Raw genomic sequence first — 18,249 nt, 5'->3', positions numbered from 1 at the left:
GAAGAAGTAAAACTGTCACTTTTTGCAGATGAAATGATTCTGTATATAGAAAACCCTAAAGTCTCCACCAAAAAGCTATTAGAAACAATTAACAAATACAGTAAAGTTGAGGGTACAAAATCAATGTATAAAAATTCATTGCTTTTCTATATACTAACAATAAAATTTCAGAAAAAGAATTGAAAAAAAACACAACACAATTCCTTTTGCAATTGCAACAAAAAGAATAAAATACCTAGGAATACACTTAACAAAGGATATGACATACCTATATACTAAAAACTACAAAGCATTATTAAAAGAGAGTGAAAAACACAATCTCTTGAAATGGAAAGATTTTGTGTTCATTGATTGGAAGAATCAATAGTTAAAATGGCCATATTAACCAAAGCAATATTCCCACTTAATGCAATCCCCATCAAAATCTCAATGTCAATTTTTAAAGAAATAGAACAAAAGAAATCAGATTTGGAACCACAAAAGACCCGGAATAGCCAAAGCAATCCAGAGAAAAAGAAGGAAGCAGGGTATCACACTATCTGGCTCCACAGCAATAATCAAAACAGCATGATCTTGGCAGAAAAATAGACACACAGACTAATGAAACAGAATTGAGAGCCCAGAAATAAAACCACAAGTATATGGGCAAATAATTTTTGACAAAGGAGCCAAAACCACACTATGGAGAAAAGAAAGCCTCTTCAATAAATGGTGCTGGGAAAATTGGAAAGCCACATGCAAAAGAATGAAAATAGACTACAGTTTGTCCCCATATGCAAAAATTAATTAAAAATGGATCAAAGACCTAAATATAAGATCTGAAAGAATAATTTCTATAGAAGAAAACGTACTAAACTCATGGGTCTTGGTCTTAGAGAAGATTTTATGAATTTGACCTCAAAGGCAAAGGAAGTGAAGGCAAAATGAATGAATATAACTATCTCAAACTAAAAAGCTTCTGCACAGCAAAATAAACTGCCAACAAAACAAAAAAGCAACCAACTAAATGGGAGATGATATTTGCAAACAACTCTAACAAGGGGTTAATATCCATAATAAAAAAAGAACTCATACAACTCAACCCCAAACAAATAGTTCAATTAAAAATGGGAATGGACACTTCTCCCAAGAAGACATACAAATGGCCAACAGACATATGAAACGATGCTCAACTTCACTAGCTACTGGGGGAAATGCAAATCAAACTACAATGAGATACCACCTCACACCTATTAGGGTGGCTGTTATCAGAACCCTCATTCACTACTGGTGGGACTATAGTCTGGTACAGTCACTATAGCGGTTCCTCAAAAAATTAAGAATAGAGTTACCAAATGACCCAGCAATCCCTCTTCTGAGTATCTACCCTAAGAAACTTGAAAACACTTATTTGCAAAGATATATGCACCCCTATGTTCATTGTAGCATTATTCACAGTGCCCAAGACATGGAAATTAAGGGTCTTTTGATATATGATTAAAGTTGTGATACATATAAACTATGGAATACTATTCAGCCATAAGAAAAGATGAAATACTGCCATTTGTGACAACATGGATAGACCTTGGAGAATATTATGCTAAGTGAAATAAGTCAGGCTGAAAAGTGAAGAACAATATGATTTCACTCATACATGGGGTGTAAAACTGAAACTCAGAGACACAGACAGACAACATTATGGTGGTTACCAGAGGGTAAGGGGGGCCAAATATATGGTGAGGGAAGATGATTTGACTTTGGGGAGTGAGCAATCATGTATCATTGAAATCTATACTTGAAACCTATATAATCTTATTAACAAACTAGAGGCCTGGTGCATAAAATTTGTGTACTTGGGGGGGGCGGGAATCCCTCAGCCTGGCCTGTGCCCTCTCACAGTCCTGGAGCCCTTGGGGATGTCTGACTGATGGCTTAGGCCCACTTCTACGGGGAGTGGACCTAAGCCAGCAGTTGAGAGGCTCCCGCCACCGCTGTTGTGCTCCCCAGCCGTGAGCCCAACTTCTGGATGAGTGGTGCTTCCCCTGTGGGAGCGTCTCCTGCATTGAGCATGTGCCCCCTGGTGGTCAGTGTGTGCCATAGTGACCGGTTGTTCTGCTGTTCAGTTGATTTGCATATTAGCCTTAAATTAGGATATCACCCCCATACATTTAATAAAATCAATAAATAGCTCATATGAATATTGGCTATGCCAAAAAAGAAAGAAAATTATATATATACTAGAAGCCTGGTGCATAAAATTCGTGCATGGGGGGGGGCGTCCCTCAGTCTAGCCTGCACCCTCTCCAATCCAGGACTGCTGGCTCCCAACTGCTCGCCTGCCTGCCTGCCTGATTGCTCCTAACTGCTTCTGCCTGCCAGCCTGATCACCCCCTAACCACTCCCCTGCCAGCCTGATTGATGCCAAACTGCCCTCCCCTGCCAGCCTGGTCATCCCTAACTGCCCTCCCCTGCAGGCCTGGTCCCCTCCCCCCCAACTGCCCTCCATTGCAGGCCCGGTCGCCCCCAATTTCCCTCCTCTGCTGGCCTCCCCTACAGGCTTGATCACCCCCAACTACCCTCCCTTGCAGGCCTGGTCCTCCCCAACTGCTCTCCCCTCCTGGCCTGATCGCCCACAACTGCCCTCCCTTGCAGGACTGGTCCCTCCCAACTGCCATCCCCTGCTGGCCTGATTGCCAACAACTGTCCTCTCTTGCAGGCCTGGTCCCTCCCAACTGCCCTCCTGCTGGCCATCTTGTGGCGGCCATCTTGTGTCCACATGGGGCAGCCATCTTGTGTGTTGGAGTGATGGTCAATTTGCATATTACTCTTTTATTAGATAGGAAAAGACTAAGTGACTGTCTGACCGGCCGGTAGGTATGTCGCGCACTGACCACCAAGGGGCAGACGCTCAGTGGTGGTTCTCGGGTGACACACCCCAGAACCAGAGAGGAGGGAGCTTGATTCTTTGCAGGACCGTGCGATTCCACCACCTTTGGCCGTGGGTTATGTTGTTGCTAGGGCACTGTTGGCCCTGAATCTGGTTTACTGCACATTTGCGTTTGCGTTCCACACCCTGTATGACAGCAACTTTGCAGAGTGCCCTCTTGCACTCCGGGACCTTTCAGGGGATGTCGGAGAGCCAATTTTGGCCCAATCCCCGCAGGCCAGGCCGAGGGACCCCACCTGCCAGAGGGACTCCACTCACTCCACAGATGCCCTTCGAGCTGTGGCGCCCTTTGAGCTGAGGCGGGAGGTTGGCTCCAGGGCATGTCTGGCCCGCCTCACCCAGTCCTGCCCTACTGGCCACCTTCTAATTAATTTCCTTTCAATGTGCATGTATCCATGAACCGGGCCACTAGTTATATGGTAAAATCTCTATATTTCATGGGGGAACTTGTACAGCAGATTTTTTCATTTGTTCAAAGAATCATTAGATATTTTTTGATGAAAGACATATGTTTAAGAAATTTGTATAAAAATGAATCAAATATCTGAAAGAACGAGTATTTGTTTTATGTTCTGTGATTTGTTAATTCTTGCTATAATTTTTTATAATATCGGCTTTAATAGCCAGACATAGGATAGTTTTCTATTTTTGAATAAGAGATATTCTGTCATTCTTAGAGTTATAAGAATGTATACAAAAATTTTCATCTCCATGCAGCATACGTTAAGGTCCATATCATATGATATGTAAGTGCCATAATTGGTATTCCTTTTACTGTAATGAATAGACGTTGCACAACAGCAGGCATGTGTGGAAGAGCAATGCAAGACACTGTTAACAGTATAAAATTTAAATACAAAATCTTTAGACACAGTTTTCTTCTGAAAACATTGTGGATGAATGAAATTCTAAAACAGACACAACGTTTAGCAGATATAAAGAAAAAATTTCCTAAAATTGACAACTTGAACAGTTTGAAGTTGTTTAGGTAGTGCTAAGATTTTGTCTTTGTCTTTTATTTATTGCTTTGACATTATTTCTTTTCTGTCTGTCTGTATTTAAAGGTCTTACATTTCTGTTTCACACCTTTTTTTTCTTTTGACCTGCAGTATTTGGAAACCATGTTCACGCTACTTTTCCAGTTACTGCAGCAAGTCACAGAATGTGACACAAAGATGCATGTTTTACATGTCCTTTCTTGTGTGATTGAAAGAGTCAACATGCAGGTAATTTTGTTTTAAATCATGAAAATAAATGTTAGCGGGTAGTAGAGTATATGTCAAGTTTTTAAATTGCTTTTCATACATTGTTTAAAAGTTAGGCCATACATTAAAATGCTTCTATCTTATAGTTGTGTGTTATTCAAAATTTAACATGTTTATACTCAAGTTTTTAAAAAATGACTTAAAAATTTAAAATTAAAAAAATTGGGTTAGCAAGATACAGGTGTTTAGAAAGTAGAATTTTATATATCTTGTCAGATCTAGTTTATAGTTAACTAGAGGCCCGGTTGCCTCCCATACTCACCTGGACTGGGGATTGAACCTGCAACCTGGGTATGTGCCCTTACTAGAAATTGAACTGGCGACTTTTCGGTTCATGGGACAATGCTTAACTGACTGAGTCATACTGACCAGGGCTGAACAAATATTTAACTTATTTTTCTGTACATTACCTTCTGGGGTGGGGTGTGAGGGACACAGATTCTACAATTTTTTTTGCTACCCTTTTACTGTATGCTATTTCATAAGCAGAATAAAGAAACACTCATTTTTTTTCTGGTAGCAGTTTTTAATTTTAATCCATGGGATTGAAATAGGTAGCACTGAAGTTGAAGGTCTACTATTTGTTTTATCATCAAGGACACTCATTAGAACAATTCCAAATACTGTGACTGTAAACCTAGAGCTGGAGCACTGTCCAGCTTCAGCGTAGATCCATTTTATTTTCCATGAGGCTCATGTCAAGCTGTGCTGTGTGCTTCAGGGTATATTTTTAAAACTGGTTAACGTAATGCATAGTGGACTTGACAATTGTATTTTTTCTTCTCCTGTGTTTCCACTGTACCTCCTGTACACCTTCACCATTGCACTTACCCTTTCTCATTGTAAGGGTTTGTATGTGTAGCTTTATATCCTTTTCTATCTGGTGCCTTGTGCTTGGGGCCTGATCCTTGGAAGATGCTATCAGATAATAGTTGAATGAATGAATAAATGCTGTTTTTAAAACAATGTATTTCCAGTTAAGTAAGCTGTTTTATTAAGAAAGAAGTAGATTATAACAGCATCTTTCTATTAAACCCTAAAGAAATAACTGGCCTTTATATATTATTTCATATTACTAAATTTTATTTCATGTAATACATTTGGTAATTGTTTTAAAATATTTACTATAGCCCTGGCAAATGTGGCTCAGTTGATTGGAGTGTCGTCCTGTACACTGAAAGATTGCAGGTTTGATTCCCAGTCAGGGCACATACCCAGGTTGTGGGTTTGATCCCTGGTTGGGGTGTGTGTGGGAGGCAGCCAGTTGATGTTTTTCTCTCACATCGATGTTTCTCTCTGCTCTCTCCCTTCCTCTCTCTCTGAAATCAATAAAAGCATGTCCTCGGGTGAAGATTAATATATATATATTAGTTAGATATATAAGGTCAAGTAGTTTAGAGCTGTGTCTCTATGTAATGTCTGATGTATCTTTAAAAGGACATATGCTTACTATATTACATGTAGTATATATTAAATATTTGCTCTCTGGGACTTAAATAGGTCTTTCAGTGTTTCTTGAAGTAAGGTGCCTTTTTTACTAATAGAATTCTTTTACTTCCCCTACTTCTGTTGTGATAGATACGGCCGTATGTAGGATGTTTGGTGCAGTATTTGCCTCTTCTTTGGAAGCAGAGTGAAGAACACAATATGTTGAGATGTGCTATTCTGACAACGCTTATTCACCTTGTTCAGGTAAGATACTTCTCCACAGTTTCTTAGTTTAGTATTTTTTTCTTCTTTAAAATTTTTCATTGTTTGCATGTGTTTTATGTTAACGTTAGTGTAAAGCCTCACATTTTATGTCCCGTGTGATCTAAACAGTTTTTAAAACACTGTATATTTACTTTGGACATTTTTGACATATGAAAATTTTCCTCTGCTTTTTAAAGATGATTTCTTTCATTAGATGTAGTGGTCCTCAATGATGGTAAACCCACAATCTATGTAGTCCATGGTACCTTGCAGGCTGCTTTCTTGTTATTTGGGGATTTTCTGCATAAACTTCATTTTTACTCCTTTTCCTTAATTTAAAATAAAAATTTTACCTTTCATAAATTGGAAAGGCAGAAGAACAGGAGTTGCTTTTGAGAGAAGGAGTGAATTTGATTATAGACATCTTAACCTTGAAGTGTTGGGATGTGCAGTAAGTAGAGAGGAACCCAAACTTCAGGGAAAAAGAATCAGACTCTAATTCTCATTTGAACTGAAATGACTTAGAGTCTGATGGTGAGAGTATTTTGAGAGAAGATCTTAACCCTAGACTATCTCTGAGTGTATGGATGCTGAAGTGATTTTTACTGCCTTTGCTTCAAAGTTTGATAGATTTTTCCAATGAGAGATCTCTCTCTAAATTAAGAATTTCTACTCTAAATGTTCTAATAAGTTTTAAAAATATCCTTTCTACTATTAGTTTAGAAAAACCTTTCTCAGGCACCTTGATACTTTTTGAAACATAAACTTATTTGTTCAGTAAATATTTGTGGATGGGTTTTACAGTTACAAATTTTTGTCTAAGGCAGTTTTATATAGATGAATGGTGATACAAATTGAAAAAAATACTTTTATTGATTTCTGAGAGGGAGGGAGAGGGAGAGAGAGATAGAAACATCAATGATGAGAAAGGATCATTGATTGGCTGTCTCCTGCTTGCCCCTTACTGAGGATCAAACCTGCAACCCGGCATGTGTCCTGACCAGAAATCAAACTGTGACCTTCTGTTTCAAAAGTTAATGCTCAACCACTGAGCTATGCCTGCTGGGCGATACAAATTTTTTAAAATGCAGTTTCTCTTTAATAAGTGTCTGGCCTAGCATCTCTTTCTGTCTACCCTGTAATTCTTGTAATTATCCTGAAAGATTATCTCTTTTATTGATGGATGAGAATATGTACCTCAGTCCCAGGTTCTATCCCGGCCCTGGTTGGGGCATGAGTGGGAGGCAACCAATTGATATCTCTCTCACATTGATGTTTCTTTCTCTCTCTGTCTCTTTCTCCTCCTCCTCCCCCTTTCCACTCTCTCTAAGAAATCAATGGGAAAAAATATCCTTGAGTGAGGATAAAAAAATTTTTTTTTAAATTTCCTGATGATGTGGGTATATTTTTATCCCATTGTTCTGGACACTTGAATATTTCAAATTGGAAACTCATGTTCTTGGGTTCTAGGTTATGATAATTATATTTTACTAGAGGCCTGGTGCACGAAATTTGTGCACGGGAGCAATGTGTGTGTGTGGGGAGGTCCCTCAGCCCGGCCTTCAACCTCTCCAATCCGGGACCCCTTGGTTGATGTCCGACTGCCTCTCGCAATCTGGGACCGCTGGCTCCTAACCGCTCGCCTGCCTGCCTGATTAATTGCCCCTAGCCCCTCTGCCTGCTTGCCTGATTGCCCCTAACCACCTCTGCCTGCCTGCCTGATTGCCCCTAACTGCTCCTCTGCTGGCGTGATCGCCCCTAACCGTCTCTGCCTCGCCTTGCACACGGGACCCAGAATTCCCTCCTCCAGCTAGTCGCAGGCACCTGGGACCTGGGCTTCCCCCCCTCTGGCCAGCCGCAGGCACCCAGGACCCGGGCCGGCTTTGCCTAGGCAGGCCGCAGCTGCAGGGGATGGTGGGCGGGTTGGCTTCGCCTGGGCCGCAGCTGCAGGTGCCCAGGGCTGTGGGCCGGGCGGCTTGTCCCTCTCCCGGGCCACAGGCCCAGGAGCAGCTACTGGCACCCAGGACCACGGGGCGGGCGGCTTGTCCCTCTCCCGGGCTGAAGCCTGGCTGGTCCCATTTCTTTCTCGCGAGCTCATTTGTGCCTGGCTGGTTCCCTTTCCTCTCTCGCATGCTCATTTGTGCCTGGCTGGTCCCAATCCTCTCTCCCCAGTGTTGAGTGCTGAGCAGTTCAGCTTGAGGGTGTGAGGGTGTGATGACCGTTTGCATATTAGCTCTTTATTATATAGGATTTTTTCCTCCCCTTCTTGTTTTTATCTTTTGTCCCCTTCTGAACTTTTTATTACTTAGATGATAGATCAGTAACCCAGTCCGCTATTTTTCTTACTGTTCTGTCCTGCCTTTTTTTTTTTTATACTCTTTTGCTCTACTTTCTGGAGAATTTTCTGAACTTTATCTTTCAACCTTTCTTTTAAGATTTTCTTTAATGTTTTTAATGTCTCTGACTTCTTTTTTGTTTTGTTGAATAATCATTTTATAGGATTTCATTTTTTGTTTTCTGAATGTAGGGATAGTAATGTTATGTTTCTATGTTTTCATTTCTATGCTTGGTTTCTGTTTCCTTCAAGGTGCTGTTTTGTATTTGTTTTGTTCTCTACTTCTCATGTTAGATATTATAATCATATCTATTGATCCTTGGTTGTTGGCATTTAAAAAATTTGAAGCATATATAAAAGAAGGAAGAACAGTCTAATGAATCCTTAGGTAACTTACCCTCACCCAATTTCAAGAACTATGTCAACATTTTGTCTGTATAAATTTAGGAGTGGGAACTAAAAGTTGATTGGAAGGGTTGTGTGCGTATGAGAAACTTGCTGATTGTGAGTTTTTCTTTTAGGATGATCTAGCTGAGTTGTTTTGTCGGGGAATGGTCCATGTTTTTGAGATACTTTTTCAGTGAAAGATCCTTCAGTCTCATGCCTGTTTACATATTACATCTGCCTGTTTAATGTAGTATCCCTGCTCTTGATTGCCTGATGTCTCCCTGTCTTGAGACCACTTCTTTTACCTTACAAGAGAACAAACTGCCAGCTTTATTCTGGACCAGGGAGAGCCAGTTGCTTGTGCACATGGATGAGATTTGGCATCAGACTGTTCTTCAAACACCTTCTAGAGGACCTCTTTATTTTTAACACCTCCCTTTCAACCTCCCTCTTGCCAAAATATTTGGTGCTTTCAGTTCCTCAAACCTTTTGGAGTTTCTGTAATGTAAATAGGCTGCTGCTTAACCCTTGTTTTTGCTCCTGGCTTTGAGATTCGGCTTTCTGAGGCTGCTAAGTCAGTAGCTACTTGTCTTTTCAGTTTTCAAAAATGAGATGCTTTTATCTTTTCTTATGCTGTCTTTATATTTACGATTATAGGTCTTTAAAAACACATCCTACAGTATTCTTTTAGGGATGTTGGCAGAGAACAGTAATAAATATAAGGGTTAAATCTGCCAGCTTTCTCTAGATATTAACATAGTTATTTCTAATACTAAGTAGTTTGGTGTAGCTGGAATGTAGAGTATAGAGCAGTGATGGCGAACCTATGACACGCGTGTCAGCACTGACACGCGTAGCCATTTCTGATGACACGCGGCCGCTAAGGTGGCCGCATGCCGAGGATGAAACATTGGCTGCTCCTGAGGATGAAACATTTGCGAAATAATGTTTTTTCCTCAAAGTGACACACTACCCGAGTTATGCTCAGTTTTTTGGCGAAGTTTGACACACCAAGCTCAAAAGGTTGCCCATCACTGGTATAGAGCTTGGGTGTAGGGGCCTTGTCAGGTAAATGTAAAGAACCTATCTTGAAGCTCAGAGGAAAGAGTGTTATTTTTATTTTAGAAAGGTAATCAGAGTACCTTGTGGACACTAGTTTGGATTGAGGTAAAGATAAGGTCAAGGAAAGTAGTTGGGAACCTCAGTTGTTACCCCTGAAGGAAATGATGACCTGAATTAAATCCATGAGGAAAAGGGGCAAGATTTGAAAAAATACTAGAGTGAGAGAGAGAGAGAGACAGAGAGAGAGACAGAGAGAGAGAGAGAGAGAGAGAAAAGAGATAATTAAGGAGTATTTAGATGTGAGATGAGGAGAAAGAGGAAGCAGGAGATGGTTGTAATATAATTTATTACTAGAAAAATAGTAGTTTATGTCAGGCGAGTTGGGAAATGCAAGAAGAGGAACTCTTTTTGGAAGACAATAATATGTTGGTTCAGTTTTTAGAAGGTGTTATTCTGTTTTCTCCCTTAACTTAAAAAAAATTATAGATTCACATGCAATGGCAAAAATAGTATAGAGAGACTCCCTTATACCCTTCACCTTATTTCTCCTTATGTCTTAGGTAATGATGGTACAACATGATTTTCCCTATTTAAGCATTTCTGATAATTTTATTAATAACTGATTAATTTATTTTTGAGCTTTTACAGTATTGTAGACAATGTCTTGTAGTTATAACCATGGGCCAAAAGAATGTTCAGATTTAAAGCTGTATATCTGGGATTGTACATGTATTTGAGGCCTCTAGATTATAAAGATTAATCTCTTCATGATTTTACAGAGAGAGTCTGAAATATTTCACAGTTGCTTCCTTTAGTTTTGCTAATGCTAGTATATTGTGCTCATTGGGATGTGCACGAAGTTGATAGATTCTAATTTTCTTAAGAAATTTTAAGCCTACTTGATAATATGAACTCGACTAGTTTTTCTTAATGTTCTTTCTTTTTTGTTCTGTTAAAGATTGAGTTATGGAGAGTATTTTAACTGAATATTAAAGCCCAATATACTATTATTTTTACTTTATTAAATGTGATATTTTTATAGTTCTCTTTGGAAAAATCTTCAATAAGGTCTTTCACCTTATTTTTAGTTATAGAAAGGGCCAAACTTGTACTTAATGTATTTAAGGATAAACTTTATATATTTCCATTGAAGTGTCTTATGTTCTGATACAGATTGAATTTATTATAAATATTTCATTAAAAAGGGAATATATATTTTTAAAAATAAACATGTCTAATTCAAAAAAGGGAAATACATAAATGTTTTGTTGCATTGTAATTTGCTATAAATTATATTGACATTTGAATTATTTTCTAAGTGAGGTGATGTTTGGTTATTTTATTTCCTTTCTATGTTTATCAGATTATAGAGATTATTAATGGGTTAGAAATAAACTTTCCATCCTTTTTGTTTTCTTTTAGAGATTTGTGTGGTACACTGAGTCAACCTTCATAATATAGTAATTAGGCAAAATAGATTTTTAGATACAATGCCCTCTCTTCTTCTCTCTTTCTGTTTTTGGCTCTTTAAAAATATTAGCAAAATATCTTCATTAAACTAATATGTACATATTTTTTATGTATATATTTTAAAAAGCTTACAGAAAAGCACACACACAAAAAAAACTCCTTTATACTCTTCCAGTATTCTTTTCCCTTTCCATATTTACCTAGTGTTAAGAATTTTTTTCTATTTTCTCCAAAGAAACATTTTTATGCATATATCACATTCAGAATTATAGCTATTTAAAAAATATTTTTGCATGTAGAATTATTATACACACTTCTGTACTTTTTAAATACAGTTTATAATTATTTTGAAATTGTTTACATTCCATGTCTAATCCTTTCTCACGGCTACTCAGTATTCTAGAATATTAATGTACCTTAAGGTAATTATCTTACTGATGAACATTTAGGTTGAGTTCAGTGTTTATTATCTAGGTTAGATAATTTATAGAATTTAATATTTCAGTTTTAACACCTCTTTAGTGTTCAGAGATGGGGAAATAAATATTTATGTTTGGAAACTCTTTAAATGAACAGATGTGTATAGCCTTGGTATATATTATTTTACTACCATTAGGTAACTGAATGGTATTTTTTTGCTACTTGCTTTCTAATTGTAAACAGAACTAACTTTGTTTTAGTAATGCTTATATTTAGGGCTACCCTTTAAAATCTGATAAATTTATTTTATAAGTTGTTTTTAGAGTTTTTATATATGATAGATGATTTTTTTTTGAGGGGGGGTGGTGGTGGGACCTTAGAATGTCTTATATTAAGTTTTATTTATACTTCCCATAGGGATTAGGAGCGGACAGCAAGAACTTGTACCCTTTCCTGCTCCCAGTTATTCAACTGAGTACAGATGTTTCCCAGCCTCCACATGTTTATCTTCTGGAAGATGGTTTAGAATTATGGTAAGAGGAAAAACTAATACCTTGGACCTTTTTTTTTTTCTTGACCTTCCTTACTCTCATTTCAATAAAGCAAAGGCCACATAACAGGGCTTAAAAACTCAACAAAAAGCCAGTGTCCGTGAGCACCTCCCGTTCCCCCACCACCACTGGCCCACGAGCGGGGTGGAGCGGGGTGGGGCGGGACGGGACTGTCGAGAGGGCTGAAGGGCTGACCTCTTGGTCCCTGCCCCTGGCCCACAGGCTCCAATGGATCAGTCATGGTGAACGGGGGAATCGGAGTAGGTGGCGGGAGGACGGGGCTGGCTGTCAGGCCGTTGGGATCACCAGCTGCTCGGGGGCTCAGGCCTGCGGGAAAGCAGGCGCTGGCGATTTCACCTCCATGCGTGTGCGCTGGTCCGGTTGCTGATGGAGCATGCTGCCTGCTTGGGGCCGCTCACGCCGGGGCGGGTAGGTCACGGGTGCACCTTGCAGCTTCCGTCAGCGTCTCAAGTCCCAGCGGCAGCGGCAGTGGTGGCGGCGTGAGCGACCCGGAGCGGGCAGCGCAGTCCATCAGCGGCTGGCCCGGTGTATGTGCATGGAGGTGAGTTCGCCAGTGCCTGCTTACCCACAGGATTCATTAACAGTAGCAAAATTACAGTTCTGAAGTAGCAATGAAAATAATTTTATGGTTGGGGGTCACCACAACATGAGGAACTGTATTAAAGGGTCGTGGCATTAGGAAGGTTGAGAACCACTGCTCTAGCAGGTGGGGTCCCTTGCCCTGGCGGGGATTGGGCCAAAACCAGCAGTGCGACATTCCCTAAGGGGTCCCAGAGTGCGAGAGGGCACTCTGCAAAGTTGCTGTTGCTTGGTGGCTCCTGCGTTGAGCGTCAGCCCCCTGTTCGTCATTGCGTGTCATAGCTGTTGGACAGTCGGCTGGTCGCTTAGGCATGTGTGTGTGTGTGTGTGTGTGTGTGTGTGTGTGTGTGTATGTGTATGTGTATATATATATATAGGAAGGGAAGGAGAAGGGAGTTAGGGAGGGAAAAAGAGGGAGAGAGAGAGTGAGAAACATCTATTGGTTGCTTCTCACTCACTATCCAATGGGGCCAGGGATTGAAACTGCAACTGAGGTGCATCCCCTTAACCAGAAATTGAACCCACAACCCTTTGGTCTGTGGACCAGTGCTCTAACCGCCGAGTAAAACTGGCCAGGGCAATATTCATATATTTTTATTTGTCCAGAATGGATTACTTTAGATCAGAGGTTGGCAATTTTATTTTGTAAAGGACCAGACAGTAAATATTTTAGGCTTCCCAGGCTATGCACTTTCTGTTCCAATTATTCAATACTGCTGTTTTAGAGAATATGTAAACAAGTGGAAAGGGCTGTGCTTCAATAAAACATCATTTACAAAAATAGGATATGGGTTGAATTTGGCCCTTAGCTGTAGTTTGCCAACCCCTACTCTAGATTGCAAATTAAAACAATCTATGGTATATAAGTACTTTCTTATAAATGTGTAGATACTATATGATAATGACTAGTAGAAAAATTTTAAATATTATAGTAAAGAGACAGATTCAGATACTTATCAGTATTGCAGACTTAGTATATTAATGTGGCTTAGTAAAGGTGTATACATTTTTTAAGGATTACATAAACAAGTAGTCATAAAAATGCATTGCTCTATTAATGGCAATTTCTTTTTTCCTGCTTTTAGTTATATGTAAACAAAATTAAATCATTATGATACATTTAAAAAAATTTACCAAATTTATTTATTTATTTATTTTTTTAAATACATTTTATTGACCTTTAACAGAGAAGAAGGGAGAAGGGATAGAGAGCTAGAAACATCGATGAGAGAGAAACATCGACCAGCTGCCCTCCGCACACCCCCCCACTGGGGATGTGCCCGCAACCAAGGCACACGCCCCTGACCGGAATCGAACCCGGGACCCTTGAGTCCGCAGGCCGACGCTCCATCCACTGAGCCAAACCGGTTTCGGCACCAAATTTATTAATAGCTAAGATACTTTAAAGAATCAGGGTACATATTTTTTCATATACTAGAGGCCTGGTGCATGAATTCCTGCACTAGTGGGGTCCCTTGGTCTGGCCTGTGGGATCGGGCCAAAACCGCCTCTCCGACATCCCCCGAGGATGTCCCAGATTGCGAGAGGGTGCAGGCCAGGCCAAGGGACCCCATCAGTGCATAATCAGGGCTGGGGAGGGACGCAGGAGGTTGGCCAGCCAGGGAGGGAGCATAGGAGGGCTCCAGGGCATGTCTGGCCCATCTGTCTCAGTCCTGATCAGCTGGACCCCAGTAGCAAGCTAACCTACAGGTTGGAGTGTCTGCCCTGTGGTGGTCAGTGCACATCATAGCGACTGGTCAACTGGTCGACTGTCTTCCCCCTGGTGGTCAGTGCACGTTATAGCAAGTGGTTGAGCAACCTTAGCATATCATTAGCATATTACGCTTTGATTGGTTGAACAGCCAACTGGTTGACCAGACATTTAGCATATTAGGCGTTTATTATATACGATTTTTCTTAGTTACAGCTCATTTGTAATCAGATCTAGGTCCCAACCCCCCAATTACACCATTGTATAAGGTTTGTAATCATCCCCTATGAGCCTCATTTTCCTTATCTGTACATTGAGGAAAAATAATCCATCTTTTACCCAGTTGTTGTGAGAATGAGATAATGTTTGTAAAGTGGTTAGTATTTTGTATATGATATTTAAAGCCTGAGATTAGTGAGATTGCTTAGGAAGAGAAGGGCAGATAGAGAACATTCAGTTCAGGGAAAAATTCTAAAGAATTTATAATATTTAGAGGCCACATGAGGAGTCATCAAAGATGACAGAGAAGAGCAATCTACTGATATAGGAGGAATACCAAGTGAAGAAGAGACTATTTCCTAAAAGTGGAAGTGGTCAGCTATGTCAGATGTGCTGATTGTTCTAGTAAGAGGAGTACATAGAGGTGAATTGGTCATATGGAGATATTAGAGGGGTTTCAGTGGAGAAGGAAGAAGAAAAGATAGAATTGGAGTAGAGTAAAGCATGAATTGAAGTTAAGTACAGACTGTGATCACTGATAACTTGTTTAAGAACTTTTACTAGGAAGAAATGTGTGGAAATCTGGCAGCCATTGGCTGGTGTGGGGGATGCAAGTTCTAAAGGGACAGATGATACTCCAGAGAAAGATAATTGAAGGAGGCAGTTGTTGAACTGAAACCTATATGATTTTGTTAACCAGTGTTATTTCAATAAATTCAATAAAAAGGAAAGAAAAATATAATTGAAGAAGGCAGAAGGGATGGGATGCCAAGCAAGTAGAGGGGTTCATTTTTTTTTTTAATAGCAGCAGGAATGCTTTATCTGTTTTAATTGGAGGCATGAAGGTGGATTTCTGTATTGTAATTGAATGGGATAGGTGGGTCTTCTATGTAAGCTATTTTTTCAACAAAATATGAAGTGTAATCACCAGCTGAGTGTTATGGCTGGAGTGGGAGTGTATAAAGATATGAGAGGTTTGTGGGAAGCAAAGGTATAAAAGTTTTATATTGAGAATGGGAACTTGAACTTAGGGGATAACCAGTACCAGTTGATGTTTTTGGTTATATATTATAAAATGAAACTTCAGACTTATTGATTTTTTTTAAAAATGGCTTTCCTCTGTCCTTCTTGATCCATCTTGCTAGAGATTTGTCATTGGTCTTCTCAAAGAACCAACCTTTGGCTTGGATTTTCTTTGTTGCATGTTTGTTTCTTATTAACTTCTGTTCCTATATTTATCTCCTCTTTCTACTTTCTTTAGGTTGGAATTTGTCATTTAACTCACATTCTAAGATTTAGCTCAGTAAATTTTAGTTTTCTTTTCTAATGTAAGCCTGTAATGGTATCTTTTATTAACTTATTTGGTTTATCATACTAGAGTGCCTCCAAGAGGCCCTCCACACATATACTCAATAGATGTGAATGAAGTTAGACAAGCTAATAGGGGATGCTCTATGAGGCATGTTTCTGCTTTTCCAGAGAATAGATTCAGCATATCATCACTAGGTGTGTTTTAGTAGATACTCTCTTATGAGGTAAAGGAAGTTACTTTCTATTTATAATTGGATGAGAGTTTTTATAGTGAACTAGAGGCCCAGTGCACGAAATTCGTGCTGGGGGGGGGGTCCCCTCAACCCAGCCTACACCCTCTCCAGTCCGGGACCCCTTGGGGGATGTCTGACTACTGGTCTAGACCGGTAGTCGGACATCCCTCTCACAATCCTGGACTGCTGGCTTCTAATCGCTCATCTGCCTGGTTGCCCCTAACTGCCCCTTGCTGCCAGCCTGGCCACCCCCAACTGCCCCCTCCCTGCTGGCCTGGTTGCTTCTAACTGCCCCCCCCCCTCCCGCCCTGGTTGCCCCCAACTACCCCCCTCTACCGTCCTGGTTGCCCCATGCAGCCTGCTTGTTCAGTCGTTTGGTTGTCCCTTGGGCTGGCCCTGGGCAGCTGGGCAGCCAACATCCTAGGCTTGCCTGTGCCTCGGGCCAGCCCTGGGCAGCTGGGGGGCTGAGGGGACTGAGGGACTCATGAGGCAGGCCTGGGGGCAGGCCCGGCTGTGCCGCGCACCTGTTGCCTCAGCGGAGCTGAGGGGACTGGGCGTTGCCATCTTTGAGGGCATGGCTGTCAATTACCATATTCCCTCCTTATTGGCTGTGGGTGCTGCCATATATGTGAGAGCTTGATGGTCAATTAGCATATTCCCTCTATTAGATAGGATGATTTTGAATAGGGTCCTCCTACCTTTTCTTGCAGATATTGTGACAATTGTGTTTTGTCTTCTTTAACTTCTTTTCTAGAGGGTTGTTTGAGGAGGTAAACTAATTGCACACTTCTGTGATAAACTACAACCCATATATAACTTATTTTTTATACATTGATTTTTTTTAGATGCTATTATTTTAGTTGAGTGGCTTGTTCATATTAAGTTTTACTAATTTCATATTTATTAACCTTTTGCACTCGGATGTCGAGTGTGACTCGGCACGGTTAGCATTAGAATAAAGGAATCGAGAAAAAAGCAAGCGAGTGCAAAGGGTTAAGCATTTAAAATAAGTGTTTTTAAACTAATTAGTACAGTGTCACATCAATTGCAGGGGCACATCAATTACGTATGACAAGAATATATAAAGAAAATAAAAATACGAAATAATTTTTATCTTTCTCAGACCACTCATAATAACCATGATTTTGCTTTATCATTATAATTATACATATTTTAGTTGTAGTCACTTTCTTTACATGTATATAGGAATAATGTTACATGATTTGTAGGTAGGTTTTTAATTTTGATGAATTTGGTTATTTTTTTAAAAGAGATAATTGTATGACTTTTTGTATCGTCTGTTTTTCTTTCTTCTTTTACATGGGGCAGTTTTTAAAATATTTAAGTTGTGTTGTTAATAGCTTTAATGGTTACAGAAAGTGATTTAATCTTTTCCCCCCTAGGTTAGTGACTTTGGAAAACAGCCCATGCATTACACCAGAGTTGCTTCGTATATTTCAGAACATGCCACCACTTCTTGGTAGGTATTAAAGCATAAACTTAACTACTGTTTTGAATGCAGCCATAATTAGTAGTTTCTAGATTTTTTTCTGTGCAAGTTTTAAGGATAATTTCTGCTTGTTAAAGTTCAAAAAATAAATTTACTAAATTACTGAATAAAAATAAAAAGTTCTCAGGAAACTACAAATTAGGTTTGAACTCTGGTAAAGTTTTTGTTTGATGGCAGTTCTATAAGGTATTTAAAAGGTTATAGTGTAAGGCTGCTTCTATATATACCTTGGCTTTATCCAGCTTCTTTTACAATGTGATTTTGTGCTATCAGTTTTTCACAAATGAACTCTGTACATATTTCTGATTTAGCTAAGGAACTTCAATATAAACCACATATAATGAAAATTATTAAATAGTGGAAAATAATATTATTGTTTGTTGAAGTATATGTGAGCTGTGAAATCATGAAGCTTAATGTTATTGAAGCAACGCTTTTGGTACATGAAACCATAGAACTGGACAGGGTTCTAGAAGTAGGCTTTTTGTCTCCTTTAGGCCATCTTGGATGAAATCCAATTAGATTTTTTTTTTTCCAGTCTGAACATGTATTCACAT

General features: G+C 39.7%; 1 protein-coding gene across 1 annotated transcript in view; it reads left to right on the top strand.

The window, feature by feature from the left end:
* IPO11 (importin 11) overlaps positions 1-18,249 on the top strand; it is a 131,774-nt gene that overhangs the window by 57,203 nt on the left and 56,322 nt on the right. The window contains exons 19-22 of the mRNA XM_079787904.1: positions 4,036-4,152; positions 5,770-5,883; positions 11,975-12,090; positions 17,586-17,662. Of these exons, the coding sequence (XP_079644030.1) occupies positions 4,036-4,152; positions 5,770-5,883; positions 11,975-12,090; positions 17,586-17,662 (424 nt within the window). The remainder of the gene's footprint in view (positions 1-4,035; positions 4,153-5,769; positions 5,884-11,974; positions 12,091-17,585; positions 17,663-18,249) is intronic.

The sequence above is a fragment of the Cnephaeus nilssonii genome, assembly GCF_951640355.1.
Source record: "Cnephaeus nilssonii genome assembly, chromosome: 2".
NCBI classification, from domain to species: domain Eukaryota; kingdom Metazoa; phylum Chordata; class Mammalia; order Chiroptera; family Vespertilionidae; genus Cnephaeus; species Cnephaeus nilssonii.
Note: the sequence above shows the minus strand (reverse complement) of the source record. Positions and strands in the feature narration are given on the sequence as shown.